The sequence below is a fragment of the Heliangelus exortis genome, chromosome 3 (genome assembly GCF_036169615.1).
Source record: "Heliangelus exortis chromosome 3, bHelExo1.hap1, whole genome shotgun sequence".
NCBI classification, from domain to species: Eukaryota; Metazoa; Chordata; class Aves; order Apodiformes; family Trochilidae; genus Heliangelus; species Heliangelus exortis.
In genome coordinates this window covers 51,002,328-51,024,929 of record NC_092424.1, presented here as the reverse complement: position 1 = coordinate 51,024,929, position 22,602 = coordinate 51,002,328, and the positions used below count along the sequence as shown (strand labels likewise).

The 22,602-nt window shown below is 39.4% G+C and overlaps 1 protein-coding gene across 1 annotated transcript in view; it reads right to left on the bottom strand.

The window, feature by feature from the left end:
- MTHFD1L (methylenetetrahydrofolate dehydrogenase (NADP+ dependent) 1 like) overlaps nt 1-22,602 on the bottom strand; it is a 150,054-nt gene that overhangs the window by 43,509 nt on the left and 83,943 nt on the right. Inside the window, exons 21-25 of the mRNA XM_071740561.1 lie at nt 22,246-22,287; nt 20,396-20,496; nt 19,788-19,965; nt 6,614-6,721; nt 4,794-4,946 (exon numbers count right to left, since the gene is read on the bottom strand). Coding sequence (XP_071596662.1) covers nt 4,794-4,946; nt 6,614-6,721; nt 19,788-19,965; nt 20,396-20,496; nt 22,246-22,287 — 582 coding nt within the window. The remainder of the gene's footprint in view (nt 1-4,793; nt 4,947-6,613; nt 6,722-19,787; nt 19,966-20,395; nt 20,497-22,245; nt 22,288-22,602) is intronic.

Sequence of the window (22,602 nt, the reverse complement as noted above, 5' to 3'; positions counted from 1 at the left end):
ATCTAACAGAGCAGAGCATGGACTTATCCATTTTTCAATTCACAGCTACACAATTGCTAACCTACATTTTCCATGTGAGTTCACAGTTTTCCTTTTCTGTTTTCCTTTTTTCACACCTACTGCAGTTACCTCAAAACCAGCCTGTGGAGTCTCTGAGTACTCAGTATTTTTACAGCTACCTCTTTGGGGACATCTGAACTCTGATGCAACACAGCAACTACACAATACAAAAGGCAGGTGGCAAATGCCACATCAGCAGGGCAATTTTGGGACTGAGAGAGGTCAGAATACCTAGCAGACCACTGCTCCTTTATCATAGAATCATAGAATCATAGAATTGGCTGGTATGGAAGGAACCTCAGAGATCAAGTCCAACCCTTGATCCACTACTGCTGCAGTTACCAGCCCATGGCACTGAGTGCCACATCCAGTCTCTTTTTAAATATCTCCAGGGACAGAGAATCCACCACTTCCCTGGGCAGCCCATTCCAATGCTTGATCACCCTCTCGGTAAAGAAATTCTTTCTAATGTCCAACCTAAACCTCCCCTGGCACAACTTGAGACCGTGCCCTCTTGTCTTGCTGAGAGTTGCCTGGGAAAAGAGACCAACCCCCACCTGGCTACACCCTCCTTTCAGGGAGTTGTAGAGAGTGATGAGGTCTCCTCTGAGCCTCCTCTTCTCCATTTATATGTTATAAATGATATAAATTTACATTGTAAACTAAATCAGGTACAAGGCAAATGAAAAATAAATAAATAAAAATAAATAAAATAAAAAACAAAGAAAGCCTCTCACTATCATGCACATTTTTGAAGTTATGTTACACAGATCAGGATTAGTTGGGCAACCCACCAGTAATTATTTAGCTGTCCCATAAGAGAGCATAAGAGAAGTTGCAAAATGATAATTTGGAGATAACTTGGGCTTCATGCACCAGTGGGAAACTGCAATTTCCCTTCAGGTGGTCCTGAATTCCAGCTTATGTTCAAAGGACACCCTCAAAACATGTTAAACTCTTACAGTACGAAGGAAGAAATTAATTCAACAGGGAACAATATTTTCCTTCTAAAAGCACTCATAAATATTTACTTTCAAGGTCTCTTCCCCCTTACAATTTTCAGACAATATTTCAGCAGGACAGTCCTGGCTCTCAGCTAGAGGTGAATTAGGGCTTTTATTGCTCACACAAACTGACTTCAAACCCCACTGGGTCCTGCCATGAGCCCCTTCCCAGAGGATGCAGCGTAAGAACTAGTTCCAGAGACATGAAATGCTTTCTCTATGGGGATTAAAATAATATTTCCATAATAGATCAACCCTTCTTCAGGTATGCCAGTATCTGAAAGATGTCAGTTCATTGTGAGAATTTGGGAGCTGGCACAGTACTAAAGGCTCCGCATGTCTTCAAATGGACCCTGCCTGTAATTTTAACGATTAAAACAAAAGTGCATGGCTGGAAAAGGTTAATACATCTTTAAAATCTCACTGTGATTCAAATGCAGCTATATTACTGGCACCAGTGACTTGGGGGTGTCACTTCCCAAAGGCAAAAGACAATAGCTTTTATTTCTATGACCAGCCCACATTCTTGAACATCACATGAAAGAGAACAATGGAAACGTGGTTGAATGTGAGAAAGCACCAAATTGCAAAGGGTTTTCTGGGTGAGGGTGGAGAGAAACACACATACTACAGAAATCTAATAAACCTCCACCCAAGCATTGCTAGTGAATGACCTCACTGGTTTCCTACATAGACTCCAGCAGCCTTCCTGCCATCACTCTGTTGAGCCAAGCAATGATGTCAACAGTCCACCTGTGAGAGTGATGTAGCCCTCTGGGTCATGGTTGCAGAGAACTGGGATAAAAGCTGTGCCAGTGTTAATTAAATGCACCTCTTGTTTCACTGCTGATTTCCTCTGATAAGACTCAGCTCATTTTTCCTGGAAAGACTTCCAGGCTGTCAGGGAATCAGAGCCAATCATAATACAAAATAAATATTACTTAGAGAACATAAAGACAATATGTTAAATATTTAGTTTTTAAAAACTAAGATTATTGCCTACCAGTGCTGGGGTAAATACAAATCTCATTAATTTACGTGTGCTAATGACAAGGTTAAAATACAAATACTACTTAGAGCAGATCATTTATTACCTTTCAGCAGTACTTCTCTCTTTCATTTGTAACGTTCTTCCCAATTAAACTGGATCAGAATTCTAACAACCTGTGTTACCACTCAGCCAGTAAAAAATATGCTTTGAGAATGGAGTTTTTCATTTAATTAGCATCAGAATTATTACTACAACTTTAACAAATATGTTGTTCAATAGCATTTATTCTGTCATCAGAAAGGTCTTCACTGTAAGAAGGCTTTAAGCAGGTCAAGTATTAAGGATTGTCTTCCATGAATACAACTAGCCACCAAATAATGAAAGGAAAAAAATATATACTGTTCCTTCTTTTTTACCTGTAGAAAGAAATCTAATCCACTGACACGGCTGGATGCTTTAACCATATTCTATGACCAGGATTTCTGCAGTCGCTCTACTTAGCATCTGACTTCCAGCCACTTCAGGCCTTCAGGGCATGCCCTTTTATACTTGCTTCATTCTTGTGGACGTTTTTGGATAGGCTTATCAGCAAAAGAACTGTCAAAGGATAACTCTTAGTTTTGGAACCTGACACTGAAAATATTTCTAGTACAATTAGCTCCATGACTTTATTGCTGACAACAGCACGCACAAAAAAATCTAAAAGCAAAAAACAGAAAAATGAGCTCAAAGGTAGTCGTAGAGCTCTACTATGAGAGCTGATGATCCTGAAGATTAGAAACTTCAAAACTCTCACTTCTGAAAGGCAGCAAGTTGGCCCTCTGCCACAAATTTAATTCTAGGAAAAAAACTGTATGGCAAGGATGCTAGGAATACATTAATATTCATTAGTTAATATTGATTTTTAGACAATTTTGATAGCTCCAAGGAGAGTTCTGTCCCACATTCCTGAGCATTAACAATATTATATATGTCTGTCTATTTAGATTTTTAGCTCTTGGGGATCTTACGTTTAAACAGTACCTTTCCCTGAGGACTCTCTTGGAATATATAACACTAAGAGTATACTGCCTACCCAGTTCCTGATATGGGAAAATTTCCACAGCTATACTACATTCCACCAAATTCAGGGTAACTAACTTGGACATGTTTTTACAATCTCCCGCAGTAAACAATCCCATACATAAAATGTCCTTCATAAGAATCATATTTTTTGGTTCTAGGTGGAAACGAAATGCGAGATAAACCTTGAACTTGTTTGGTTTGTACTTGTCCTATGTACAGTTCCTATGGATTTATGAGGCTGCTATACAGCTAGTTTGTGTTGGAGGGTACAGAGTGTGACTCATTCAGAAAGTTCAACCCAAGAAGGACATTTCACTCTGACATCCTACAGAATAGCTCCCTCATGGATTTGAAGTAGTTTCTCCCCTTTCTTCACATTCACTCCTCACTACTGGACACACAACCTCTAATGTAAAACACCAGTTCAGGCCATGAAGGAGATAATAGGACTTCTGGCAAATTTTATTCTGGTACCAGTAATTGGAATTTGATGTGACACAATTTATATACACAGCTGTGCTCCACTTGTGGTGAATAGGCATAATGTGGCCATGCAGAAGGAAAGCACATCCCCAAGTCCAGCAAGTTAAAGTGACACAGTTTCCTGAACTCCAGGAACTCTCCTGGTCAGAAAGTACTTCCTTCCTTGTTTCAAACACTTGATTGTTTCAGAGGGAATTCAAAACAATAGATTAGAAAATTTCAACCTTTCCTAAGTGTACTGCTACACAAGGAAATCAGGCCATGCTCTGGGAAGATGAGATAACATTGGGGGAGTACTCTTTCCGGAAATGCAAGGACTTTTGCATCCCTTCTCTAGCACCATCCCCTGACTCAGCTACACATAAGTAATAATTCATGCTACAAGATGTCAGATGCAGTTCAGCTGCTCTTTGGAATAAGATGTACCTGGTTGGCAAAAGGCACAAGCTAATTAGCTTCTCACTCTGATGAGGCATGTCAGGGAAGAAAGTATCAGGATCTTCCTAATCCAACTGTATTTTAAGAACAGGTAGGAAAAAAACGTGACAGTTGCATCCTTTTAGCACTTCATTGTTTAAATCTCTGTAAAGGAGAAAGAATGGGCTACTACTTCTGCAGTAAAAAACCTATCCCTTCCCACCATAGCTTAGCTTTACGAAGCCAGCAGACATATTCACAAGTACTGGGAACAGATCAGGTTCATCAGCCAAAAAGCAGTAATTTTAATCACACACATTTTCCCAACACAATTCCTTTCATCTAAATATATTACAGAATACTTTGTAATGAGAGCTGAAAGATTTAACATATAGAATATAATCATGTACCAGCAGTTATTTACAGGCTGCAACTTGAATAAGAAAAGGCAATGGATACATAAATTAATTTTTCTGCAGAATTAGGGTGCCTAAGTATTCCAGAATAACTAAAAAATATCAGAAACAGAACCAATGGCAAGAGCCATTCCTTCAGACCCTGCTGTCAAAGCTCTTACATGATATTACATTTTACTAATTCTCTTTTCCTGTCAATGTAGAGCTACAAAACATGTGAGGATAAAACTATTACTAAAAAAACCCAAGAACTCACCTGGCTCTACACATTATTTTTAGAGGAAAACAGGAAGTGCACTTCCCGGTCAAGCTGGGTCACAGGAAGGGGAGTGATCGAGTTGAATACTCTGCACTCACCGTTCCTACCAAAGGGTAGATGAATCCAGCTCCAATACTGGCTCGCACATCACTAATTGGCAAAACGAAACCAGTGGGAACGCCCTTCCTCTCAGGCTGGTGGGAGAGGGATAGGTGAGTTTTTGCCATACAAATGGGAAGATTTCCAAATCCCTAACAGAAAAGAGAAAGAAAAGACAAGAAATAATTTTTAAGATTACAGTTAAGACAGAATGTATTTTCCCTTGGTCATCAGTACCTTCTAAAAATCCTAAAATCCATACAGCAACAGTTAACCTCAGCTTTTTTACAGCTAATATTTCAGAAATGGACAGAATACTGTATTTCACATGCAGTTTTCTCTCAGCTCATACCTGTATCTCCAGAAACTTGGCTGTGGTGATATCCAGCTTCTATAGTTGGTTTTTAATCGAGAGTTAGGTGCAAAAGTTGCCTACAAAATGGCTAGAGTGTGTATTTTCAGAAAGGGTGCACACAAAAGATATCAGACTGTTCAAGAAACCTGCACCATCTCAACAAAACTCCAGTACAGCACTTCATCTCAGCATTGATGATGAAGTCAGATACCTACCTGAGACAAGGATTCATAGTGCAAAGCTCTCTAATGTCTCCTTGGGGATAAACACAATCAGCTCATGATGCTTTCCTTTATTTTTAAACAAAGCAAAAACTACATGAGGTGATGGCACCCGCTTCAGTACCGACAATGCAGTAGTTACTCAAAAAGTAGGTGAAAATCAGGGAAGGGCCCACAGCAGCTCCCACCACACTATTTGTCTTTCATGTTATTGATTAACCTTGAGTTGGGCACCTTCCATTCTTCTGTAATTCCTTGACAAAAATGGATGCAATTCACAAGGTCAGAGGGAGAGGCAGCACTGCAGGGAACTGCATCTGCAGCCCAGTGCTCAATATAATCCTTTAATAACATTGTGAAAATATTTCTTAGTACTGCTAATGTTTAGAACAAAAACTGGATTAGAGAGTCACAGCAGGAAAAGATAAAGATCTGCATTATTTTGCTTCAAGTACACTAGGTGAGCTTCTTTTCCATCTAGTAACTCAAATTAATTATCAGGAGATTTGTATTATAGAGAAGACATGAATTTCTGCTTGTCTGACCAGGATGCAGAAGTATCCTCAGGAATTTTTCCATGACACAAGGTCCATACTTTCTATATTCTGACAGAAAGGCTCCAGCTATGTTTACGTGCAGAAGCCTTTCCATTACAGGAAACACATTCACCTCTCCAGGTGGAAAGGTGTTTTCAAACTGTAACAAAGCCCACTCTCACATGGCTTAGGAATGGTGACTATTTCACCTCATAGCATTTAGAATCCCCTTGAAAATAAAGCAAACAGAAGGAAAACAAAAGAATTTAGAAGTACTGGGAGCTTTATTATTAATGTGCATAGCTGTGCACAGGTCTTGTGTTTGCAAACCCATTTTTGCAGGTACAAATGAATGCTCATGTACTAAAACTGGCACATTAATAAGCTGATATTTCTGCAGATGTGCAGTTGTCACATTGAAGGCAATAACCCAAAATTACTACTCAGCATAGAAAGTAGAGAGTTTCAACAACAATCTCAGAATGACTACAAACACCATAGATATTTTACGGGAGATAGCTTTCAAGGTTAATACCATTCTGTTCTACGTAATCTAATCTAACCCAGTCCATACTGACCTTCAGAGTTTAGCACCATGGGTAAGCTCACATCTTTTAGGAAAGCTTGACTAAACACTCCAATCTGAGAACCTTCTATACTCTGAGCTTTCCTAAGACTCCCATCCAGCAAGTACCCAAATGTCTTACCTGCCGAGTGTAGCGATCAACTTGTGCCTGTGCAACAGGAGACAACTCTATATCCTGAGCTCCATACACCTTCTGAGCAATGATCCTTATTTTTTCAACAATAGGAAGCTGCAGAGACAAGAAAACAATGCAAGGATGAACAGTAGCCACGAGAAACTAGAATCTTGTTTGCTGACTGAGGAAACTGAATCCTCATTTAGATTCCTCCTTGTTTGCTAAGGATTTGCTAAAGCATGAAACCAAATTTAGGGCACTGGTGATGGATATGATATTTAGCTAATGGTACATGAATTATGACCATGATTTCAGCTACTACTTTATTTAGGAGCTGCACTGTTGGAGCATTACGAAGCTGAAAACATGAGCTTATGCTCTTGATTAAAGGGGGGGAAAAAAATTACTGCTATGTAGTTTTAAGACTCAAGAGCTAATACACACTGCAGATACAAAGAAGTAACCTCCCCTGAGTTAACAGGTATCACTAGACAAATAAATTTCATCTTACAATAAAGAAACCTTATACAATGAGTGAACAAGGCAAGGTAGCAGGCAGTCAGAGAAGTTTCCTTCAAGAAGGAAGAAACTGCAGCAGAAAACTCCTGACCCATCATTGCTCCTTCATTTCCAGTTGTGAGAGGTTTTAAATTTCTGTTTTTAAATTTTTTTTATTCTCACCTTGTATCCCTCGTAATGTGTGCTTTGGAAAAAAAGAATATGAAAGCATTTAAAAAAATGGTTTTGCTTTGAAATCACAAGTCATTAAGTTCAACCCTAGTTTCCATTAGTGTGTCTTCATCATATTAATTAACTCAAACTGAATGCATGTTCTACTTCACAACTTCCATTTTAAGGAAGATGCAGAGTCTCACATTCAGGCTACCAGGAATTGTTTCACAGCTTTTCAGCAGACACCTTTTTTGTGATTAGATCAGGCATTTACTTTTTGTGCCATCATTTCTGCTTATTTAGGTTAAACAGCTCTTTCCTCTTTCTTCTTTTGCTTTGAATGACCTTGGAAACAGTAGGTATGACCCCTATAGTCTATTTTTAAAAGCCAGCCTCTTTGGCTTTTTTTCGAAAGGATGATGAAGGAAGGATCATACCACCATTTCAGCTACTTCAGTGCTGACTACAGATGGCAAGAGATGTGTGCAACACTCCAGGGAACATCCCACCAGTAATTTGTACTCTAGCATATTTGATTTCATTATCAACACATGTGGAAGAAGTGTTAAAATCTAAAGACTTGGGGAAGAACACACAGTAATCTCAAGCAATACAAAAGGTTCAGAACACAAGACAGAAGCCTTTAATTTTTCCAACAAAGGCAAGCAATTGGTTTGTAAAACAACAACTCTATCTGGTACATTTATAAGAAGTTTGAGATAATTGTATTTTTGCAATGCCTGTCTAGAAACAATGGGGGTTTTTTTGTTTTTTATTTTGGTTTTTTTTTTGCAAAGATACATCAGTTAAAGGGTTTGTGTCATAGAATCATGGAACAATTAAGGTTGGAAGGGACCTTTAAAGATCACATAGTTCCAACCACCCTGCACATGCAGGGACACCTCCCACTACACCAAGTTGTTCAAAGTCCCATCCAACCTGGCCTTGAACACTTCAATGGATGGGGCAGCCACAGCCTCCCTGGGCAACCTGTTCAAGTGTCTCACCAACCTTACAGTATAGAATTTCCTCCCAATGCCTAATCTATATCTACTCTTTCCCACTTTTAAGCCATTCTCCCTTGTCTTATCACTACACACCTTTGTGAAAAGTCCCTCCCCAGCTTTCCTGCAAATCCCCTTCAGGTACTGGAAGGCTACTCTAAGGTTGCCCCACAGCCTTTTCTTCTCTAGGCTCAACAACCCCAACTCTCAGTTTCTCTTCATGGCAGAAGTGCTCCAGCCCTCTGATCATATTTTTAGCCCTCCTCTGGACTTGTTCTGGGAGCTCCATATCCTTATGTTGGGTGAGTGTCAAATTGACCTTTTCTGTATTTATCACTGAATTTGATATAAAAAATTAATGTATAAAGCAGTCTGCCTTTACATTTGTAAAGAACTCCAGTAACAGAGATATCACAAGAAACTTGTGACTTTCAAGCAGCTTGACTGTAAGGCACTTAAAAGCTCCTACGGTATAAATAAAATGCCCCCTCAGACCTGAAATTTCAAAGTGAGGTTTAATGATGATTCAGGTGACACTTTCTGAACATCATGGCTTTATGATTACTGCAGCTTATTTGGGTAGAATGTTGTCACATTCCTGACGTCAGATATTTTAGAGGAATACAAGAAGTTAAAAAAAAAATCTAATGAGGATTGGAGATAACACATTGCAAATACTCTGGATATAATTCCTAGCAGCACTACACTGAAAGGAATATTTAGTGACATACATGATCGTCACAAGATGAAACTTCCTTCAGGGTGATTACTCCTTATGTTTGTAGCCAGAGCAGTTTTGAACAGCAGTGGAAGAAATGCAAAACATGTTGTTTAACTTGCCTTTTGGATTAGTCCAGTCAAGGACTAACAGCAACAGCAAAAGCCAAGGCAAAAGGAATAGCACTCCCTGTCAGTAGACCAACATCGATACTAACAGCTTCCTGCTTAAATCTCAGTAATTCATTGAGATGGAGATGTCAATGTAGATTCAATTTGTATTTGTGTCAAAATATTTCAAACTAATTTGACAGCAGCATAATTACTACACCTCAGCCCCCTTCCCATGAGCATTGCTTCTATTTCTAAATGAAACCCAGCAGGGTTCTGGTGAACATCAGATCACATTTCTTTAATGACAGTGGTGGCATTGTGATCCTCATGGCATGTGCACAGTATCTTGCATGACTAAGTCTGAGCTGGACAGTCCAACTGTATCCCTACAGACTGTTGTTTTTTGGTTGGTTGGGTTTTTGTTTTTAAAACAGAATTTCAGATACATTTCAGGCCAGTACTCACACCTCAAATTATGCAGATGTGACCTCAGAAGAATCATCAGTGGAAAAAGTGTGAGAGTGTGAATGGGAAAAAAAAGTGGTTTTTAGAGACCATAACATCTTTTTGCATGGTATGATCATACAAATGGGTGAGGCAATGTGCAGGGTGTCATAGGACAGTTTGAGCCTGTTTCGTCTCATAGCACAGGCAGATTAGTCCTGAACACAGTCCAGACAGAAACTAGCAGGAAGGCACAGATGCTCTATACACACATTAATACAACCCATGAATGTGAACATTCCCAGACCTGCTTCCTTCCTGAAGGTTCAGGAGTAGGGAAAGAAGATTACTACACTGTGCAAAGGATCCCATTTCCTAGTATTTAGTGGGATTTTAAGGGATTATCTCTTTAGAATCACAGCGTAACAGCATTCAAGCATGAAGGTTTCCATGTTTCAGTTATCAAGTACTACTGGTGGAAAACTTTGTTTTAATTTAAATTTAAAAGTATTTTCCAAAGGAACACCACATACTACTTTATATGAGGAACATAAATCCATTTTTGGTGAAAGTAACATAATGGTATTTGTCAGAAAAGTAGTTCTAGGAACTAGAGACTTTTTACACATTTGCCATAGCAGAAACCTGAAAATTTATAAGACACTCCTAGGAATAATTATAACTTTTTTTTATCTGGTCCTTAAGGTCAAGTTTGTATTTAGCTCTAGCTTTTCAATAAAACTTTTGATTATTCAGGACTTCACTATTGAAATACCTACTGACAGGCACAGGGATCCACCATACATTGCTTTACAGTGCCAACTCATATGGTAAAGTATTTAGCTGTACTCCAAGTACAGGGCTAGAAAATAGAAGCATGTTCCACTAAGTTTCTTACCATTAAGTGATTTTAAGCTAGATTTTTGTTCCAGATGATACCATACTATTCTAAAATAATTCTGATAAAATACCTGTCAGCAAAAGCCATATATACCCAACACTCAGAAAAAAAAAGTTATTTAATTTCTCTCATGTTTTTGTCTTGATAATTTTCTACAATGGTCTAGGATATTCCTGAACCTGTTGTTTATTCCCACTTGCAAACTATAATGCAGTATCCTCACCTGCATTCCTCAGTAAAATAGTCTCAATGAAAGAAGAATGGAAAGTCCAACCCACACAATGCATGCAGGTGCACACTTATGAACAATTTGGTTCCACAGCACTTCTGCTATTTGGACAGATACAGTGATAATATTTATAAAATATGCAGACACTGAAAGTGTCAAAACCATGTGAGATTTAGGATCAGCAAAAAAAGCTGCTCTTCTTCTCATTACCTTTATATAAGGTTGTGAATGTTACACAACTAAGCACATTCAAGTGGAGAACAGGTAACAAATACACAACGGACAGTATGGGTTTTGACAAATACTGCAGGAATTATGGCGGCTTTGAAGAATAAATTTCAAATTAATTTTTAGGTTCTTGAGAAAATGGTAGCATGAAATACTCAGTGTAAATTTATACCAAACATGAGAAGGTGCTACAAGGCCACACGGTATGAATACCTGCTGGCTGCTAAGTAGCTTTGTTGCTTCTCTGAGAAACAACCAATCTCCCCAGCCCTGCCAGAGACAATGTGCATTTCTGAAATCTCATATGTTCAGAGCTACCACTCCATATGCTGCTTCTGAGACAAGAACAAACACACATGCTTGTTGAGGCTGCCAAGTGCCCACACCATAAACAAGATTATCTCCTTACTTAAAGCATAACAAGTGCTACAGCATAACTGCCCAAATAGCTTTCACAAAACAGCATCTGTCTAGCTCTACATTTCATTAATTGAGAATGATTAAAGCAAGAAGTCAGCACTGAAAAAGAGGAGAATGTGTCACTCCCAAGACTGAATTATTATCCCAGATGAAATCACACCAGTGTTGTCACCCAGCCATACTGCTCCTTCCAGGGCATCCCCCTTGCAAGATGTGATGTTAGCACAAATTGGTGCTGTTTATTACACAACCTTCTTTCTTCTAATACTATCAACAACTAAGTTTAAAAAAAAAAATAAATTAATAGGGTTTCACTTATGCTGGTGTTTCTTCACATTTCTTTCACTCTTCATCCCTTCCTTCAGCTATAAGAGCAGAATGTAGATTATCATTTTCCCACGTGGGGCATGATGAGGATTTCCACTGACAGCAGACCAGATTCAACATATCCTCTTTCACCCTTCTTTCCTTTGCTGTTTACTCTCACCTATGCACCAGTACAACTGAGAGGGTAGCACCACTGTGCAGCTGAATGTACCAGAGAAAGTGATTCAGGCTAAAACATAACTCTGGGGGAAAAAAGGTTTATTTTAACCCAAATCAGTTCACACATCCAGTTTACTATAAAAATCAGTATAAAGCAGAGGGAAAGAGATGGCTTAAATGCCATCTTTGCAGAAAGAATTGCTCAAACTGCTCAAAACAAGTAACAAAAATGTAACAAGCAGAAATACTGATTTGGGGCAGGGACACAAGGCTTGGGCTGTGATTCCTCAGAAGAGTTTCATTGCTTTAAGTCAGTATCATACGGAATGAAACATGCAGATTACCAGGCACCTGGCTCATGACTGTGCTGGGGTTCACATTTTTTGCATCCTAATCTGGACACTGGACTTCAAGCTCTTCAGTTACAGGAGAATGTAGTTCATTTTTTAAATGCCTCATAGCCAGTTTCTGCTGAAAACAACCCTTGTTCCTTTCCTCCTTCCTTTTTTCTGCTTTTAAATATTCCTCCTGATTTTCACACCACAACAGAGTCAACCGAAAATATCTCCAAAAAACCAGGCTCAAAAGCAATAAATCCATAGGTAGTCTTTATGCTGCTAGGTCTCAGCCAAGCGTAAACTACTATAAGAAGCACTGGTATTATATAATTAAAAGTGGGCACCTTAAGTGAATGCTTATTAGTACAGCACCACCCAAAAATAAATATTTAAAACTACTTTATTCTCTGTGAAAACTTAAAATTTTCCTAAAAACCATGCGTTTAACCTGAGAATATACAAACCCAATATTCACTTGTAAGTTGGACATTTAATACTTTCAGTTCTTGAAATGAGTTCTTTCTCATTTTAGCCTCATTACCTATTTTTAATTAGGGGATCACCAGCTTAACTGTGGGGTCACCAAACTCTGTATTTATTGTTGCTAAACCATTTGTGTTTTAAGAGAAATTCTTCAAATAATTTAAAATTCAAGGCAGAGGCACTTTTTTTTTGTTTTGTTTTTTTTTTTTTTTTTTTTAGATTAACTTTTGGATTCACTGGAAAACAATAATAAAGAATAAGTGAAACAGTATGCAGACATCACTCATTCATCTTCTTGGGAAGGTTGCCAAATGAAAACACATGATGGGAGTATTGCCGAAGGTGCTGTGTGGGGTGACAGAGTGCAGTGCTAAAGCAATAGCTGACTCTGCACATTTGAACTCCTAGGTTTTCCCCTGGATAAACCAGAAACACATTCATTAAAGTATCCTGTATATTCTGGTTCCAGAAGATCCGTGGCTGACAAAAGGATTCCCAAGTCTTTAGTGCTCCCCTTCCTTTGTTGGCACAGCACAAGAGTTAGTTTTTTAATTTGTGGAAAAGCATTTTCAGTCAAGTTAAACATTTTGTGAATCAACACCTAAGCCTGTGGCCTTAGTGATTTATTTTCCATTTCCCCAACTTTGAAACCCCAGCTGTGCCTAAGAAAATTGCTTCACACAAAGAATGGGAAAATAGTGATCACAAACATAAAAAATGCAATGACATCAAGAATCTACATCCAAGAAAAAAGAGAGGGAGTGGAAGAAAGATAGCTTCCAAGCCCAGAACACCCAATTCAGCGAAAGAAGTGTCCAGATTCCACTGAAATCTCTTTGATGGGAGTGGGAGGAGAGGCTGGTACAGCTTTGTGGAATTCCTCTTTAATGTGGCTTCCTTGCTTGATGGCTTACTAGTAGCAGGGTGGTGGAAATAGTTTAAAGACTAGCATCCCCTGTAGGGCAGCTCAGCCTGCATTTCAAGATGAGAAAATACCTCCATTGTTTATCAGGAACATTTTAAAAAAAAAGCAGATAAGATTTTATTTATTCCTACCCCAGTAGTGCTTAAGGACCTCTTATTAGGCCCATACAAGACTGAACTTTGTGCTAAATAAAAAACACAGAAGTTATTTTCCTAGAGAACAGAGGTATGTTGGCCTGATGTGACAGTGGACACATGATGGATGGCTTTCATGGTTTAGTGGCTTCATGGCATTAGAGGAGGAAGCAAAAAATACTCCTTACTCCCATCCCTACCATGCCCTTGCTCCTCCACATTTCAATCCCATAGTGAGATTGAAAGATGACTAGTTTACAAATGAAGAGAAACACTGTGCCTTAGGCCATTCCTCTAAAGGTCAGTGTCCTCAAATGCAGGCCCCATGAGCCATTCTTTGCCTTCCTTTTCCAACCACTCTCCTTCTCCCAGTACGCGCAGCAAGGAACCTTCTCTTCTATTGCCTTTTCTCCTTCAGTACTCATAGCTAATTCTTGTTACTGCAGACCATGGGCAGCAGATAGAAGGCAAGATAACACACTGAGAACTTACTGGGAGCAGAGTTTTCTCTGGTTTGATGCTGCTCTTAGGCCCTTCTCTGAGTGACGCATTTTCTCGGACAGCTAACTAAGACTGGAAGAAATGAGCCAAGTGGCAGCCCCCATCATACTCTCATAGCAAAAGAGAGCCAGTCAAAACTGTGAGCTCAGATGCCTTCTTGCAGGGTAAGAAAAATACCAGTGTTGAGGCTGTGAACTGCTTGAATGCCTCCCTGACAAGTGCTGCTACTCCACCTCATTGCCAGGGGATGGTACTGAACTGAGAAACCTCTTGCTTTGTTCTTCAGGCTGGCTAGGCAATTCACCGCATTCAGCCAAAATGTTTGTTTAATCAACTTGCATGGTACAACCTGAAAATATTTTCATTTGTCACTATCTTACTTAAAAGCAGAGCACTGGCAAAAATAGATGCCATCAATGAATCTGGAAGACTGGAACAATCCCTTCTCTTTCTCCCTTTTGCTTTAGCTTTCCGATGCAACATAAATCAGGTGATTTGAGGCCCTTCAGTCATGTCTGTCAGGTTACCACATCAGTCTTTCAAGGAGACAATACTGATCCTGCCTCAAGCCATATGCCTGCCTTTCTCCACTCTTTCATCTTCTGAAGTGTTAGCCCACTGTGCTCCAGATGCCTTCCAGGAAGGGGCAATGCACCCCTTAAAAATCCACTGCCTACCTTCATTCAGACCTGTGTTTTCTCCACCAGGTTGAGAAAGGCTGCTTGAAGTCAACAGATAGTTCACCACAGAAGAGATGAGACCAGGACAGTGAAAGAAGGAGGTTACACACCAGTCATGCATTAGTGAGGAATATAGCTTCCTCCCTGCCAAGAACAGGAACTGAAGCCAGAGAAATTTGGGAATGGGATGTGTATGTTTCCAGCCTCTCCTATCCTCCCCCTAGTATCCAAACTTACTTTTAAATGGGTCAGTCAACTTTATTTTGAATAATAGCTTTCTGTTGCAATTTAAAGACCCATACCTCAAGGAAAGTGAACCCAGAAAGGAAGTCTGTAGTGATAAGAGAGTTGGTATTTTGATATTTTCCATATGTAGTGAGAATACATATATATATAAAAAGCACTGATTATTTCACAGGGAGTTCAGGAGGCCCTTAAAACAAACCAATCTTCCAAACACTGAAGAGAAATACTTGGAAAGAAATAAATTCAACAGTAAAATAAGTGAAGATAGTGTCCAGTGGGGGCAAAAATCGCTATTAAACCACATGCTACTATAGTATTTATTACAACTACTGCTAATAATTTTTTAAACTATGTTATACTCTGCAGTCTATCATACAAAAATGTATCCTTGCCCCTGAACCCCCTTTGCCTCATGCAGTTCCTAATATTGTATTTCATGGTTCCCTTTATCTGCTTATGCTTTTTTCTTACACTTTTAAAGTGATAATAGTGATGGTGCATGCATTCCCAAAATCACATTTGCATTTATTCTTCACACTGTACTCAGTACAGGCTTGAAGCTTATTTTTATTTCTGTTGTGTTCTGGAAAAATATTAATTCATCTAATACTAAATATCAAACATGCCCTTGCTAGAATCAAGAAGTATTAAAAAAAATAAAAGGTGTGTCAATCCCTAGGATAAAACCAGCAACTTGCCTGCTTACAGAAATAAGAGAACCTGAAAAGCAATCTAAAAGTGAGACTATAGAATAACATGTCATGTAGAGATACCTCAGTAAGTTTAGACAGACCAAATGAGATGCCTTAAGGAATATAACCACATTAGCACAGCCTTCTAATTAGACTATCTCGTTATGATACTGAACAGAACTGTTCAGCTGAGCATCAGTCCTGAGCTGACACATCTGTGTTGCGTCCACTAAAATTGCTAAAATGTGCCTAAAATTGCTCATTCAGCACATGCTTGGGTATCACTGGACAAGATAGTTTAATGTATACTTGCTTCTGAATTCAGAAAAAAAATAGCTGTTCCTCAACTTTTTAAAGGCATTTGACAAATCTGGAAAAGATATTCTTGTTCTTCTCATATTATAAAGATTTGTTTTCAGATATACATATGGAAATAACACAAAACACTGTAGAGATGCATGCCATTTGAAGAAAAAAGAACAGAGATCCCAGTTGACCTGGACTATCCTCTATTTATATGCCCAATTGTATAGTAACAATATAGTTTGCTGCAAACTTTTGTCTAACTAGTAAAAAATTATCTAAACCATACAGAGCTTTTAGTTTTTGTTTTTAAAACTCTTGGGTAATGCTTTCCAACAAAACATAAAAATTCTGAATGAACCTATTATGGTTACAGTGGTCTGTTGCCATTTTTGGAAGAAAATTCTGATTAAGTTTTCTGTACTGAGGAAAATACCAGGCATAGACATCAAAGGACTAAATGGATACATGGAAGAGTAATCAATCTCATAAAGACTGATGGAGATATGAATGAAGTGGTAAGGGGTTTATGCAGAATATTTCCCCCTTCAACTTTCCAAGGGAGAGGGAGAGAGGAAAAAAAACCCAGCACAGCAAACCCCAGCAAACTTGAGGCAAATAGCAGTTAATAATATTCAACTGTACAAATACAGCAGCAATGGAAAGATGAGGGATGGAACTGTCCTTACACACACACATCCTCTTTAGGCACAATGATAGGGAGAAATAATCTCTCTGAATCCCATCTTACTACTTCGGTCTCCTCATTTTCTGTCATAGTTAGTCCTTCGGACAGTTGAAATCAGTCTTCAAAACAGCTACATCAAAATGTTTTTTACAACCTTAAGACCTCATTTGGAAGGGGTCTCTTTCCTTCACATCTCTATGAGCCCAGTGGCCAAGCAACCTACCATACCAAACAAGTGACACCTCTGCTGCTTCACTCTCCTACATCCAATTGCTTAAGTCCCCATCCTTTGAGCAGTAAGGATGAAACATAACCCTGAACTTTACACTTTACTGTTTTAGTTGGCCTGAAATTACTTTTTTTACAGTATTTAAAAATCTTTTTGTCTTTACAAAATCCTCACAACATATTTTTGAGGCTTATAAAAGTTCTGTTAAGTCACAGGATATTAAATTGATGCAAAGATGTCATTCATTCCCTCTGTGCTTAAGATCATGCTGCTTCTGCCACACTGCACAGGAAGATGTGTCTGGGAAAGACATCAAAGTCAAAATCAATCTCATTTTCTTCCTTCATAGAGGCAGAGAGCATCTCTACCGATCCTTTCTATTTATTCATACCACTAGGTTGTAAGCTACACAGAACATAATGGCACCAGGGCTTAAATATGGGACTTGTCAAAAATTAATGTGCAATCTCTGTAACATAAGTGTCCTCTGGGGAAAATTATTCTATGTATTGAAAATTTTAATTTTTATTATATATATGATTTTTTTTCCCATTTTATTATGCAAAACCCATAAAATGATATCCTCAGTTTTCATAGCAGCTCATTAAAGATACACTCAGAAAGGCAGACACATTATCCATTTTTTGGTTGTAAAAATGTTCCATGGGCAAAACACCTTGAATGAAAGCCACAGCACTTAAAATTCCTAAGGTATTTCAATTTCCATCTATTCTTTGAAGGTGGTGGTTAGTATGAATAGGAGTTGGTTGGATTACTGACATTTGGGAAAACAGTGAGGAAGGTAGAAAGAAGAAATAAAATGTGTGCAAATGATACAGAGTATATATCAGGGAGGAGAAGGAGTGAAAGACAACAGTAGGGCATATCTACCTCAGGCTGAACTTTTTTCTGGTGAGAATCAAAACAAGAACTTCCAGCCATTTAAAAGAATGAAGCTGAGGTTCTGTTGTTCAAAAACAGCACTCAAACATTTTCTAAAGAAACTTAAGTAGTACTGTCAACTGGGACACAAGGACACTGAAATATGACAAGGGCTTCCTTGGTGCCAGATAAGTCTATATTGCCGCCCAAATTTTAATCCACCCACATCTGGATAGTTAGGAGGGTCCTGAGAAATCATTTGTATAACCTCCTAGGCAAAACACCCCTCTAAATGTTCTGCCTGCATGGTGGTATCCAGCACAGTGCTTTCAGGGGCCAAAGCAGCCCTTCCCTGCAAATTGCTCCTCTTAACAGCTCAGAATGCTGAGATTTTACCCTGCAGCCAACTGCAACAGCAGAGCCTCCAAGACAAGGAAGAGGAATCACTACCTCTGGATGAGTAGGATTGAAAGGTGGACCACATTATCCTTTGTTAGGCTATCTGATTAACAAACAGATTAAACAATTTAAAGCCAAAACAAAGATCAGAGGAACAATAGGTGAAGGAACCCTAGTAATGTAGTCAGTGGAAAACCTAATCAGTAAAAATTAGAGGTCTTAGGTCTTAGGCTGTTTCCTAAGAGCATCCAAAGGGAGGGATGAGAATATTGTCCCTGGTGTGAAATGCACAAAGGTGAGTCAATGGGGAAACTCTTTGAACAGAAAACAAAAGGAGGTAATTGCCTTAGGGCAATTAGTGCCCCTGAGCTGTACATGGACTCATTATGGGATGCAGGGTGAGCAGCATTTTGGGACTTAAGGTATTTTTAAAGGGGATTGTGGGAATGTGTAAAGATCTTAGAGAATGTTCAGTTGGAGGACTGAAAACGGGGAGAGGGAGTAATCAAGGTGAACTGAAGAGGAAGAAGTGTGGGAAAAAGTGGGGGAAAAGGGGAAGAAAAGCATGGTTGTTGCCTGGTCAGCAGCTTGATTGAGCTCTTTGCTTAAGCACCGCAGTCGGTCCTCTCTCATTAAATCTGATTTCTGTCTGCCTTCTGTGTGGTTGTGTTCTCTGCTCTAGATGTGTATGTATGAACACTGGAGAGGAGAAGGAGAGCTCTGAATGCCAGCAGCTGGAGCGAGCTGTAAAGCTGAGGGACTCATGCACCCTGGTGTGAACAGCAGGAACAGGGCAGGGTCACTGGAGGCTGCTCCTGGATAGATCTAAGGGCAACAGCAGCAGTGACCCATATATTGTGTGTGCCACATTGTGCTAGCAGACTCCAGTCCCAAGCAGCAGGAGAGAAGGGACAGGACTGTGGTCTCCATGTCCATCTGAGGGCTATGGGTATGTAAGGGGGTGCTGGTAAAGCTGTGTTGATCTGTCTGGCTGGGCAGATGTGTAGCTTCAGTGTGCATGTGCTGCCTCTAACATTGTTCTTATATGGAGAGTGAATACTTAAGGGAGCCACAACTTGGTGAAACATCTGTTACTGAGGTACAGTAACTATATTTATATTTAGGACAAATATCACGACTGTGAAATCTCTGTGGAGAAGTGTCTCACAATAATTCAAGTTCCATCAGCAGACATACTTCTATGTTAAAAAAAAAAAGTATTAGCAACATCATTCAATGCACAAAATAACAAGCATTACCAGCAAGTATCCTGCTGCTCTGATTAGATGAGCCACAGACTGTTATCTCCAGCTTTTGTGATGTTAAGCCAAGTCAAGCCCCTATCCAAGTATGCTAGATAGCTTTGTTGTAATGTTCTTCTTGTTTTAATGCCAACATTGATGAAACACGCTTGCAAAATAAAATTTAAAAAAAAGTTTAAAAAAAAATAATAAAAAATCCTTACCTCCAAGTTGTAGAGATATTTGAAACTGCTTTTCTGATTGGCTGCTTTTTCCACAGCTTGAGCTAATTTTACTGCTCCTCTACCACCAGCTGACCAGTGGTTGCAGGGTACAGCATCAAATGCTCCAGATTGCTTTGCAATGTCACACACAAGATCAATCTCAGCAGGAGAATCAGTTCTGCCAACAAGACAGTTAAGTTGCATTATTTTTTTATTTAATTAGTTCTCTTTTATGGCCTTATATACTTAACCTTCTACTGCCATCAGCAGTTGTAAAGTAAGTCTGTGTAGAAATTGTGCCATAAACATAATGTGCTGATGTGCATCATCCTTATTTTCATCCTTATTATCATCTCTCTGTATTTGTTACAGCTAATTAACATGGAAGATTGGTATTTCCGTAACAGCATATATTTTTGGTGGTTCTAAAACCTCAAGAACAACTTAAGGATTTAAAGGTCTTCACAGTTATGATGAGAAAAGAAAATTATTTAATAGCTTATTTTCTTTGTGCCAAAAGTGATTAATTTACAACCAAGAAAAGTGTGAATTTTGAACTGTTGAACTACTGGACTTACTGCATAAGAGAAAAAAAAGACCATACTTACTTGAAGACATTTAGAGCCACCACCACAGGAACTCCAAAGAGCTGAGTAATTTGAATCTGTTTCTGTAGATTACAGCAACCATCAGCTACCAGCTGGAGGTTCTGTGTAATTAAGTAAAAAATAATGAAATTGGTAAGATACATCAAGACTTCTCCAGTCTCTCTCTTTCCATCAACTAAAGAGAACAGAGTTGATGCTAACCATAACAGTTACAGGCAATTACAAACAAAAATATTTTCACATTGTTCTTAATAATTCTTATTTCAATTAATAAGCAAAAGACATAAGTGACTAAGCAGTGTCCAAATTTTGTATATGAATGCATTGCTCTTCTCTGGGACACAAGCAGAGAGTGCAGCTGATGACTGCCTGTCACAACTGTGGAAGGGCCGTTCGTTTCTTGTTTGCAAAGTTTATAAACAAATTACAGCAGGGGTATGGCATAGAGATGTGTTAAGATGCACGGTCTAATTTATCTATATCCAAACACAATTACAGGTTGGAAGGAGCATGGATTGAGAACAGCCCTGAGGAAAAGGTCCTGGGGGTAATGGTTGATGAGAAGCTTATTGTGAGCTGGCAATGTGCGCTTCCAGCTCAGAAAGCCAACTGCATCCTGGGCTGCAGCAAAAGAGGCATGGCCAGCACGTCAAGGGAGGTGATTCTCCCTCTCTACTCCACTCTATTGAGACTGCATTTGCAATATTGTCCTGGAGTCCCCAACACAAGAACGCCATAGAGCTGCTAGAGCAAGTCCAGAGGGCCACAAAAATGATCAGAGGGCTGGAGAGCCTCTCCTGTGAAGACAGGGTGAGAGAGTTGGGTTGCTCAGTCTGGAGAAGAGAAGGCTCCATGGGGACCTTATAGCAGCCTTCCAGTACCTGAAGGGGGCCAACAGGAAAGCTGGGGAGGGACTTTTCACAAGGGTGTGAAGGGAGAGGACAAGGTGGGAAAGCTTTAAATTGGAAGAAAGTCAATTTAGATTAGACATTAGGAGGAAATTCTTTCCTGTGAGGATGATGAGACACTGGCACAAGTTGCCCAGGGACGTTTCCATCCCTGGAAATGTTCTAGGCCAGGATGGAGGGGTCTTGGAGCATCTTGGTCTAGAAAGAGGTGTCCCTACCCATGGCAGGGGGGTTGGAACTAGATCACCTTTAAGGTCCTCCAACCCAACCTGTTCTATGATATATCCCGGATAAAAGCATATTAATGGATTTCCTTATTTTCTCTTTTACCTCATGCTTTGTAGACCTTGTCTTAATTGCCATAACACACATATCCTCTGCCTGATAAAACCAAAATACGAGAATTTCGCTCCAGCAAAGAGAAAAAAAACCAAACAGTAGAAGCCACTCATGTTTGAAGAGTGATATCCAGCACCAGACATGCAGCACAAACAGAATAAACCATTTGGTTGTTTAATGCACAAGTTAAGCTATCAATTTTAGCCAGTGTCTTTGACCCCTGAACCACTCTGCCCTTCTGTAGCCATGAAGGCCTGTGGGATGGACTGGAATGAAGAGCAGAACTGTCTAAAAACTTAGAGGTCCTGGAAAAACTACTGAAAAAAGTTATTTTTCAGCTAACTCAGTTCCTCAGTACAATCTACCATACAGTCACATACACGACACACACGAGAGATAACACCAAGTGAATGGGGAAAGATGGAGATGGCTTTATTTGTTGGCAATGCCTGTTAAAGATGTTCACTGAATGTCAGCATTACAGTATGCTTATTGTCAAACCTGAGGCTGCACAGTATCCAGCCAGAGGAGTAAGTTCTGACTCAGCACACCCCACATTGTTTTGTTCCTTTAAACAAACACTTCTCCTAAAGTCACTCTTACCTCTTCTGTGTATTCTTTCTTCAATGGGGCACCAGCAGTTACCTGGAATAATAAACAAAGTCATCACTTGTCATAATCCTAAATGGTCAGAAGTGCACTTTTTGCACTTTCTATACTGTCAGCCAGCACATATATTGCATACACCATAGTTTCACTGCAGCTTCTGCTTTATTCCAAGTTACACCAGTACCTGGAGAACAGTATCACTTCCTATTGTATACAGGGAGCAAGACTCAGCAAATAGTTGTAAAAGACTTATTAGAGAGGAGGTAATTGTATTTAACAAAGCCCCAGCAGTGCAAAGACACTGGACAGCATCCTCCAACAGCTGGCTGAAGGCATAACAGTAACACAGAT